General features: G+C 37.1%; 3 protein-coding genes across 3 annotated transcripts; all 3 read right to left on the bottom strand.

Annotated features, from left to right (window-relative positions):
- Positions 1–386: 386 nt before the first annotated feature.
- Positions 387–2,488, bottom strand: LOC145965119 (uncharacterized). Its single transcript, XM_083088459.1, has 3 exons — positions 2,264–2,488; positions 1,831–2,117; positions 387–1,708 (listed from the first exon to the last, which is right to left on the bottom strand). Exons 1-3 carry the CDS (start codon positions 2,344–2,346, stop codon positions 1,626–1,628), a joined length of 453 nt encoding a protein of 150 aa, XP_082944585.1. The 5' UTR covers positions 2,347–2,488; the 3' UTR covers positions 387–1,625.
- Positions 2,489–4,562: 2,074 nt separating this feature from the next.
- LOC145964927 (uncharacterized) lies at positions 4,563–6,574 on the bottom strand. The gene is made up of 3 exons (XM_083088079.1): positions 6,537–6,574; positions 5,173–6,486; positions 4,563–5,061 (listed from the first exon to the last, which is right to left on the bottom strand). Exons 1-3 carry the CDS (start codon positions 6,572–6,574, stop codon positions 4,563–4,565), a joined length of 1,851 nt encoding a protein of 616 aa, XP_082944205.1.
- A 159-nt stretch (positions 6,575–6,733) lies between these two features.
- LOC145965192 (uncharacterized) lies at positions 6,734–9,823 on the bottom strand. The gene is made up of 2 exons (XM_083088574.1): positions 9,577–9,823; positions 6,734–9,465 (listed from the first exon to the last, which is right to left on the bottom strand). The coding sequence occupies exon 2, from the start codon at positions 8,700–8,702 to the stop codon at positions 6,741–6,743; it is 1,962 nt and encodes a 653-aa protein (XP_082944700.1). The 5' UTR covers positions 8,703–9,465; positions 9,577–9,823; the 3' UTR covers positions 6,734–6,740.
- Between the last annotated feature and the right edge of the window lie 543 nt (positions 9,824–10,366).

Here is a 10,366-nt window from a genome sequence, read left to right as displayed (position 1 = left end):
AATGCCAGCACCGAAAGTGTGTCCGAAAGAGAAAGGTATAGAATGATACTCATCCTCTTTGCGCATGCGTCAAATATGAATGCTATAAGTTACAATGGCTGATTGCGTTCCGTAAAGTGCATATGCGCTCATTTTCTACAGTAAACGTAACGTTTATTGTAGAAAAATATGCGCATATGAGCTTTACGGAATCCAAATAATGTTTATCTCAGCTGAAATGAGTAACAGATACCAAAGCATTATAAATGGCATTATATTAGAATATAAATATATTTGTATATAAAGTGCATTATTGGTTTAGTAGGATGGTAAACGGATTATTATATTAGGATGATAAAGGGATAAATAAATTTTAATATATACAATTTAATATAAGACAATTTTTATTGATGATTAAAATGGATTAATTTTGTAAACTTGTAACGATGCACCCCAGTGCACGTCACAAAATCCCGGAACGAACAACAGCCGGAAACTGCCGCCCGAAAAACCATCCGCCGGAAAAAGGGGCAGGGACGCGCCGCGCCAAATCTCCGGTAAAATTAAGAGACGGTTAAACAAAATCGAGGCGAACCGAAGAAAACCGAGGGCACCCGAGCTACCCCGAACGGAAAAGCCGCGCCGAAATTCGCCGCGCTCCCACCACACGCCCCCGTTTCCTTACCGCTCGGTGGGGGCACCCGTTTGTACGTCGGCGCGGGGCTAATTAGCCGGGGTATAAGAAGGGCCTGAAAATCATCCCGAGGGCAGATCCGTCTCCGCTTGCGACTAAGCAAGCAATCCAGATCACGAATCCAATCCTACAAGCGAAAGCCTCCGCAAAAAGCCTCGAACAGAAGGTAGAGCGTACTCTGCCTCAGCTGAGCTTTCTCAGTTTCGAGCTTTGGGAGGCCACGTTTTTCCTAAAAAAGCCTACTCTGCCTGAGAAAACGTGCCGGAGAGTGCTCCTGCACCGTTGAGTGATCTCGACCCAGGCGGGGCATCCCGCCACCGTACTACCGTTGCAGCGATATCGGGAGGTGGAGAGCAGAGCCGCCTCCGACGAGTGTTCTCGTCCGCACGGTAGAATCCCGCGACGTCCATCCTTCGCGAAATACGAATTCATTAAGTCACCGTCGAAGCGGGCATTTAATTCCGACATACGTCCCGCGCATCTCGAGGGCATTGCCCCGGACGGAACATCAACACGAACGGCGCGTTTACCGTTTTCTTTTGCATACACGTCGGGTTTTAAACGCATTCCGATCGCCGAAACCTTATATATCGCGACCGAGTCGAAATTGACCTACCGCACCGATCACGGTGTTACACTGCGTTCGTCTTATTGTACTCTAGCACTCGCGCTTGTCAGACTTGCACCGCAATTATACTGCACTCCGCTTATTGCTATACACTCACCGCACACTCACGCTGTCAGACTCGCACCCGCACACGAAAACTAGCGTTAAACACACACACACACACACACACACACACACACACACACACAGGCTCACACTGTTATCATCATTCTGTACTTTTCTTTTTTTGTTGAATAAACATTTTTCTTCATTACTTTCAAAACGAAACTGCCGCTGTAATTACTAGCTTGCCTACACGAAACCGAATCCTGCCTCCGACTGCGACTATCCGAATTGCACGCGGAATTCGCCCGTGACAAACTTACGTCTAATATATTTTTTGTGTATGAAATCCGTGGCGCACTTGGCTTCATGGAACAAACGTAAATTTATATAAATTGTAATAATGCTTTTAATTAGTTCCGTTCTATGGTTATCAAATATATCTTGTTGCAATATATGTATAAAATCAATAATTATTCATTATTACCTGTAACTGATACATTGTAATGGATGTTTTCCTTATCAGTAGCAATATATTTCTGTATTATGCTATCATGAACTTCATTAAGAACAGAATTTGACTGCTTAGACTTTTCTTTCTTCTTCATACGAATGGAAGGCACAGCATTAAAACTTAGTACAGCCTTCCCACGTTTGTTCTTCAAGTCTTCATGAAAATGATTCGAACATAACCTAGTAGCCGTATTAAGGACATCTTCATTGATTCCACAGAATGCTACCCATTGTTGGCGGATTTCCTTTTGCTTGGGAAATCTATTAATGTAATCCAAAATTGATTGTATAATTTATAATATGTATGAAAATATACTGCATATATTTATTAAACTTGGTATAAAATCTAACCTATGTTTCATCACATCTTATATTTTGTAAAAAACAGTATATTTATATTTACTTACGCATGATAAGAAACCGATTTCTCGCGATTGCCACATAAAATGCAGTACACAAATTTTGAGTATTTGGTATATTGAGTAGACATTTTTATTAACAATATCTATCTCAATAATTAAACACAATTCGTACATTAAGTACAGAAGTGTCAAAACTGTAGTGCAGGTTACGATGTTGACGCATGCGCAGAGAGGACGAATATCACTCTATATCTTTCTCTCTTGCACAGACTTTAGACACACTTTCGGTCTAAAGGAAACAAAGCAATTCCTCTTCCATGTCTATATACTCAAAGTGGACTCTAAATAGGGCCGTGGCAAGCCTCCAGAAAAGATAGGGATGTATGTGGAAGGGCGGGAGAAATTTTGTTGTGAAGGAAGCTACGGTTCTGAGAAAAGGATCCGTATTTTCTCATTACATTTTTATATGCCCCGTACTATGGCACACGCTCACAAAATCTGAGAGATGCCAAGTTTTACGGCTGATTAAAAATCACCATGGATTGTCGTGAGATGATAAACACGTTTCATATTAGAAATCGAAACGTTTAATTACGACGGCAGTGATGAGTACTACGGAGGAGGATGATGCGTCACCTCTCGTATACGTTAAAGGGCGTATACGAAAAACGACAATGACTGGCCGATATACTGGGCGATAATGCGAGAAACGATGTAATCGAAACTTTGGATGCAGACTATGAGGATGTAGCATCTTTAAATAAGTTAGATGTGAAGAATACTATGCGTTGTGAAAATCATGTAAAAAATTGCGCTTTACAAAATGTATTTAAAATTTATAACTGGTGGTCGAAATATCATGATAATGATTCATCGAATCCATATTTATAATAAATTGATGATGCAATATATTTTTATCGTCTTTCTTATTCTCTCATTTCTTTTCTTTTCCTTATCTATGCACATGGACACCCATACAGCACAGAAAGATTGCAAATATATTGCAGAATAATTTCATTGAAACATTGCAATATTGCAAATCGGTTGCGAAACTTTGCTGCAACATTGCTGTAAAGTTGCGGCAACGTTAAGATGTCCGCTTTTTGTAATATTACAACGAAATGTCGCAGCAATATTGCAATGTAATATATTTGAAAAAATGCAACGTTGCTGCAATCATGTAGTAATATTGCATATAAAACATTTTTTCGAAATAATTCTTGACACATGAATCTTGGAAGTTTATAAAAAACATATAAAATAAAAAAATCTTTATATAAATAAAAATTTGTAATGATTGTATTCAAGATAATATATTGTAAAGTCATATTTAAATATGTATATTTAGATTTTATTATATCTAAATATATATATTTAGATATGACTTTACAATATCTTATCTTGAATACAATCATTACAAACTTTTATTTATATCAAGATTTTTTATTTTATAAACTTTCAAGATTTATCTATCAAAAACTATTTCTTCCAATGATTTTATTTAAAATAATATATTGTAAAGTCATATCTAAATATATATATTTAGATATGACTATAATATGTTATCTTGAATAAATTCATTGCAAACTTTTATTTATATCAAGTTTCTTAATATACTCTTACAATGATATAAAAGAACAAACATTAATTAGAATTAATTACATATTTTTATTTAAAAATTGTTAAGATCCATTTACATATATGTGTATGTGAAAAATACATAGAAATAATGTACAGAAAAACAAAAATAAAATATGAAATAAAATGTTCTATAAGATAATAAAAAAAATATATATATATTCAATGAAGAAAAATCTGTTTAATATTCTGAATCCCAACGAGGGATCCAGATTATTAAACAAATTATTTGTTTAATAATCTAGATCCCTTATTAGGATTCAAAATATTAATTAAATCAAGTCAGTTTATCAGAAATTTAACTGACACAAGTGTTGCTGAATGTGCTTAAATAATTATTGATCTCGTATGTGTTCTTGGAATACTCAATATCTTTATTATTTTCGTGCGTGATATAGCGTGGTATACGTTGCTAACAAAGAAGACTTATTACCTAACCCAAACTGCGCAGACGCTCGCCGCGCGCTAATGCGCGCGCAAAACGCGATCTCCCCCATATTATAAATGATTTTATAACATCTTCCGGCTACCTTGAAAGAACAGCTTTCAATATAATAAAATAAAATCTTAATATAACTGAAACAATAGAGTGATACTCAAATATATATCGCTTACTTAATCCTCGAATAAATGAATGAACGATATCGGTAATAATCAAATAATAAACTGAATATAACTTAAATCTCGAGTCTGATTTTTTTTTTTTTCAAACATCCTCCATTGGAAGAAGACACAATTTTCTGACAGGTCTCTTCAAAGTTCCGGTTGACGTTCGTAGAGTAACGACTCTTATCTCTCCATCTGCTCCCGGATGTATTTGTTCCACTCTACCCATTCTCCACCGTAGAGGAGGGCTGTCATCTTCCTTTATTATGACCAAATCATCTTTTTTTATCTTATTATCGGAGATTGTCCATTTAGTTCGTTTTTGTAATTCTTGCAAATATTCCATTTTCCAACGTTTCCAGAATAGCTGACTTAATTTTTGTATCGCTTGCCATCTAGTTAAACGACTTTCTCGTACATTGAGGTGATTGATCTGCATCGGTTGTAGAAGCGATCCCCCGATCAAAAAATGTGCTGGTGTCAAAACTGTGAGATCTGCTGGGTCACTTGAGAGTGGTGTCAACGGTCTTGAGTTAAGTACTGCTTCTATTTGGGTGAGAAATGTGCTATATTCTTCGTACGTCAGAACATGTCCTTCACTTACAGTGTACAAATGTCTCTTAGTACTTTTTACGGCGGCTTCCCATAATCCACCAAAATTAGGAGCACGTGGAGGAATAAATTGCCAGTCTATTCATTGCTCCGCTAACTCTGACTTAATCGATTCTTGTTCCTTTGTTAAAAACTCATATAATTCTTTGAGATGTCTAGCTGCTCCTACGAAATTAGTGCCATTATCTGATAATATCTGAGCACACAGTCCCCTTCTCGCAGTAAATCGATGTAAGGCAGCTAAAAAGGAATCTGTCGAAAGATCTGACACTATTTCTAAATGCACTGCTTTATTATTAGTGCAAACAAATATTGCGATATATCCTTTGCTAATATGAATTCTTCCTCTGCGTCTGCTTTCTCGAACTTGGATCGGACCTGCATAATCCACACTTGTTATGACAAATGGCCGATCAACCTCTCGGACTCTCTCTGCTGGAAGATTGCCCATTTTAACTTCCATCGTGATAGGCTTAATGCGATAGCATTTAATACATTTCCTGATGATTTTCTGTACTTCTCGTCTTCCACAAATTGGCCAAAAACGTTGCCTTATATCATGTAATAATTGTTCCGGTGGACAGTGCATTAATTGTTGATGTCTGTCTCGCAGAATGATGCTAGTAATGTGATGCTTTGTGGGTAGAACCAAGGGATTTTTTTGCTCTGAGCTAATTTCCGCGTATTGCAGTCTACCTCCCACACGGATTAAGCCTTCCTCGTCTAAATAAGCAGCCAATGCACGCAATGGACTCTTCCGAGGCAGCATTTTATTTTCTTGTAAATAGCGATACTCTATTGAGAAGGCTTCTTGTTGGACCCATCGAATTATAAGTTTTTCTGCTTTCTCCAATTCTGTTGTGTCGAGTACTGCTGTTTTCTTTCTAGCTCTACAATTTTCTACAAACCTGAAACAATACGCTATAATTCTACGTAATTTTTTATATGATGAATATCGTTGTAAAATTTGACAAATATGAGTTGCCATTAAAGTGACAGGTAATGCTTTCAATTCAGGTAAGTCAATCTTCAGAATCTTTTCAGCGGGGTGCTGCTTTTCTCCTCGCAACCAGCAGGGTCCATTCCACCACAGCTTATTTTGCTTCAAGTGATCTATTGAAATTCCTCTTGACAGGAGATCTGCCGGATTGTCTTCTGACGAAATATGTGACCAGTCAGTTCCTTCTGTGAGATTTTGTATTTTTGATACTCTGTTAGCTACAAATGTTTTAAGCTTATGCGGGGATGTATTTATCCAACCAAGTGTTATTGTGCTGTCGCTCCATAACTTGACTTTACAAATTTTGTCTCCACAGGATTTCTTTACTGTGTGATATAATTGTGCCAACAAGAGAGCAGCTTCTAGTTCCAACCTCGGTAATGATATTGTTTTCAATGGTGCTACTCTAACTCTGGAACAGATTAATTCTGAATGATTTATATTTTGCTGATTTACACTTACCGCATAAATGCATGCTCCATATGCTGCTTCGGAGGCATCGCCGAATCCATATATATCAAAGGTTGCTATTCGATTATTAATATTTATATTTCTCGGTATTGTTAGATCGTTCAATCGCTTAAGTGACGAATAATAGTCCTCCCATGCTGTTTTCAAGTCGACTGGAAGTTCTTGATCCCATTCTACATCTTGTCGCCATAATTTCTACATAATGATCTTTCCTCTGATAAGTACTGGAGATACTAAACCTAAAGGATCATATACTTGGACTATTTTAGACAGTACATTTCGTTTCGTATTTACTTCTTTCTTGTCCAATGAAACTTTATACTGGAGAGTATCTGTCTTCGCATTCCACATAAGACCCAATGTTTTAAATGGTTGATCTTGATCTATTACAAGCAAGCTATTTGTTTTATTGTCCTCTGTTAAATGTTTTAAAATATTTTTATGATTTGCTCTCCATTTTCTTAATGGAAGTTTGCCTAAAGCTAACATTTCCGATAGCTGTTTTTGTAAGGTAATCACCCTCTTCAAGCTTGGTCCTCCTGTCAGGACATCGTCCATGTAGAAATCTTCTTCTACCGCCTTTGCGGCTAATTGGAATTCTTGTTTGTAAATCTGAGCTAATTCCCTTAAGCACCGCATTGCCAAAAATGGCGCACAAGCTGTTCCATACGTTATAGTATTCAACTGATATAACTGAATAGATTGTGTTGTTTCTTCACGCCATAAGATCAGTTGCCATTTACGATCTCGATGGTCTACTAAAATTTGTCTGAACATTGATGTTATGTCCGCTGTAAGAACAAATTCGTGAGTTCTAAATCGAATCAATATCTTCTGCAAATCCGCTTGCAAATTTGGACCAGGCATCAACTTGTTGTTCAATGACATACTGTTAGTTGTTCTCGAAGATGCGTCAAAAACAACTCGCAATTTTGTTGTTTTACTTTCTGGACGGACGACTGGCTGATGTGGCATAATGTAATGTTCTTGTTCTAATAGCATACTCTGATTTTCAATCAAGGACATGTGACCTTGTTGCAGATATTCCTTTAGAAATTCGCTGTAAGCTTCCTTCAATTCTGGATTTTTTGTGAAACGACGCTCCAAAGATATCAGTCTTTTGATAGCTTGTGTCATAGAATCTCCTAAGCTAATGTGTGTACGTATTGGTAGCCGAACAACAAATCTACCATCTTTTTGTTGTGTAATTGTTTTAGAAAACAATTCTTCGCAGAGTATCTCTTCCTTCGAATATGGTTGCGTTTCAGAAACTTCTTCTTGTAACCAAAATCTCTGTAATTGATTTTGAAGTTGAGTATTTGTGACTACATTACAAGAATCCGACTCATTTGCATGCTTTTCTTCTAGTTCTCCTTCAATTATCACTCCTAGCTGCGTATTTTGTAGAGCTGGCCTTCCCTTGATCTGATTTTCCGGCGCTCCGATTAAAATCTTCCAATATACTCCCGCACCCAGAAGCATGTCAATTGGTCCTGGTTCGTGATACGTTGGATCTGCTAATTTAACGTATTTTGGAATATTTATTTTGGCTGTGCTTATTTGAGACTGTGGCAACTGTTCTGTGATTTCTGGTATTACTAGGCAGTCTACTGTCATTATAAAGTCGTTGTTTATTGATTTAATACGGATACTTGTTGTTTTATTAACTCTTGTCACAGTTCTGTTGATTCCGCTGATAGGACGTGCTTCATTACGACATGGCAGCTTTAATTTTTGAATTAACTCGGATGTGACTAAATTTATTTGTGATCCTGGATCAAGCAACGCCCTACAATGACGCTCTTGACTGTTTGGCTGTAATATGCCGATCTTTACTGTAGAAAGAATCACTCTGGTTCCGTTATGATTAATGCAATAAACGTTGGTTGCAATGTCGACCTTCTTAATATCCAAATGTCGTTCTTCACTTTGTGTCGCGAACTCTGTTGACTCAAGGCTTGAATTAGTGCAGTTCATAACGACTGTTGTCGTTGGATTTTCTGATGCTAAATTAACTTGAACGTTTTCTCTTTCCTCCGTAGCGTCTTCATGAATAATCGAATTGTGCCTTTTACTACATTTTTTGCACGTAGAGGCCTTACACTCACGAGCATAATGACCTGAACCGAGGCAGTTTAGACATAAGCTCTTATCCATAAGCCTTTTCCTACGATCTTTTGCTGATAATTTTAAAAGAGTGCTGCATTTGAAAACGGGATGATCTCCTTCACAAATTTTGCACTTGGATGTCACGGAGACCAACGCTACTTTTTGTTCATTTTTTTTGTACCTTGATTTGATCGCTTGTCTATCGTTCTCGTTCGACTTTGTTCGAGAACTTTAATTGAGTGACATCTCTTGGTCAAAAATGCTATGAATTCCGATAATTTAGGCATATCATTCGACGCTCGATTTTTTATAAGATTCTGCCAATCTCTTTGCTCTACGAAATCTAATTTCTTTTTTGCAATGTGCACTAGTATAGTATCCCATTCATCTACTGGTAATGCAAGCGAATATATTCTGGATCTCCTTCTTCGATGAGTTCCTCCTCTTTGTTCTCTTTGTCCTCGATCATACTTTGTACTTCCTCAAAATTTTTGTATTGTTCTTCTAACTTGCGCAATCTGACTTGCGCCTCTGCGACTGTCGCAGTCCCTGTCTCAAGAAAATGTAATATGCGAGTAACTTGACCTTTTATCTGAGCTCTATGTTGCTTTAATCTACGAATATCTGTTGCATTTTGCATATTGAATCTTATGCTAATATACGCTGACCTGTTTTAAACTGGCTATAAGGATGTTTCCTCGATGCCTTTTGCAGGTTATGTATGCTTTTTCTTATTGCAGGATGCTTTTTTTTCGGTAACGTCCCTTGACCGATGCCTTTTACGTTGGGCGCCAAAATGTTGCTGAATGTGCTTAAATAATTATTTATTGATCTCGTATGTGTTCTTGGAATACTCAATATCTTTATTATTTTCGTGCGTGATATAGCGTGGTATACGTTGCTAACAAAGAAGACTTATTACCTAACCCAAACTGCGCGGACGCTCGCCGCGCGCTAATGCGCGCGCAAAACGCGATCTCCCCCATATTATAAATGATTTTATAACACAAGACAAGAAATATAATTACTACATTAGTCCTTTGTAGGCCTTATATCCACTTTAGATGAAAATTCGAATACGAGTTAGTTAAGTTTGGTGTCGCCACATAGCGGCAAGTAAAGAAACACATGTTATACATTTTCGCTATGTTAAAATGTTGTTGCAATATTGCCAAAGTAATATTACAAAATAATGTCTCTGTAATATTTCTGCAGCATTACACTGCTAAGTGCAATGTTGTAACATTGCAGCAATGTTGATGCAAGCTTCTGTGCTGTATGGGTAATGTGTATATATTAACCTGAAATGTGATTTAAATTCAATATCTGTATACAATGTGACAACATGCTCTAAATAGTTCCTAATTTTTGGTACTCTTCTTTCATTTCTATTATTATTTATTATAATATCTAATTCTTCATTATCATCGCTGTCACTCGAAGAGACACTAGTTGAAGTTTCAAAAATATTTTCAAATAAAATATATTCCTTCATTTTAGAAGCACTTCATCTATTTTACTGGCTTTTACTGGTGGAAGAAACGAAATGCAGCACCAGTGGGTGCATCCAGAAGCACAACCGCTCACTGAGCGGCTAAGTAGCACTCGAATGTGATTGGTGAATTCAAAGATAGAAACCAATCACATTCAATTGCTACTTAGCCGCTCAGTGAGCGGTTGTGCTTCTGGATGCACCCAGTAATTTCATTGCT

This window comes from Camponotus vicinus, unplaced genomic scaffold (assembly GCF_025532165.1).
Source record: "Camponotus vicinus isolate PSW18456_S1 unplaced genomic scaffold, iyCamVici1.0 SCAF_14, whole genome shotgun sequence".
Classification (NCBI taxonomy): domain Eukaryota; kingdom Metazoa; phylum Arthropoda; class Insecta; order Hymenoptera; family Formicidae; genus Camponotus; species Camponotus vicinus.
This window is presented reverse-complemented; position numbering and strand designations above follow the sequence as displayed.

What these genes read in the sequence shown, in the direction of transcription:
- LOC145965119 (XM_083088459.1), bottom strand. Translation starts at nt 2,346, where the DNA reads ATGTCTACTCAATATACCAAATACTCAAAATTTGTGTACTGCATTTTA. An exon ending in AAATCGGTTTCTTATCATGC is followed by an intron (nt 2,118 to 2,263) that starts GTAAGTAAATAT and finishes TTACATTAATAG; the next exon opens with ATTTCCCAAGCAAAAGGAAA. An exon ending in TTACAATGTATCAGTTACAG is followed by an intron (nt 1,709 to 1,830) that starts GTAATAATGAAT and finishes TGTTCCATGAAG; the next exon opens with CCAAGTGCGCCACGGATTTC.
- LOC145964927 (XM_083088079.1), bottom strand. Translation starts at nt 6,574, where the DNA reads ATGCCTCCGAAGCAGCATATGGAGCATGCATTTATGCG. An exon ending in ATGGAGCATGCATTTATGCG is followed by an intron (nt 6,487 to 6,536) that starts GTAAGTGTAAAT and finishes AATCTGTTCCAG; the next exon opens with AGTTAGAGTAGCACCATTGA. An exon ending in CAAGAATCGATTAAGTCAGA is followed by an intron (nt 5,062 to 5,172) that starts GTTAGCGGAGCA and finishes GTACACTGTAAG; the next exon opens with TGAAGGACATGTTCTGACGT.
- LOC145965192 (XM_083088574.1), bottom strand. Translation starts at nt 8,702, where the DNA reads ATGGATAAGAGCTTATGTCTAAACTGCCTCGGTTCAGGTCATTATGCT.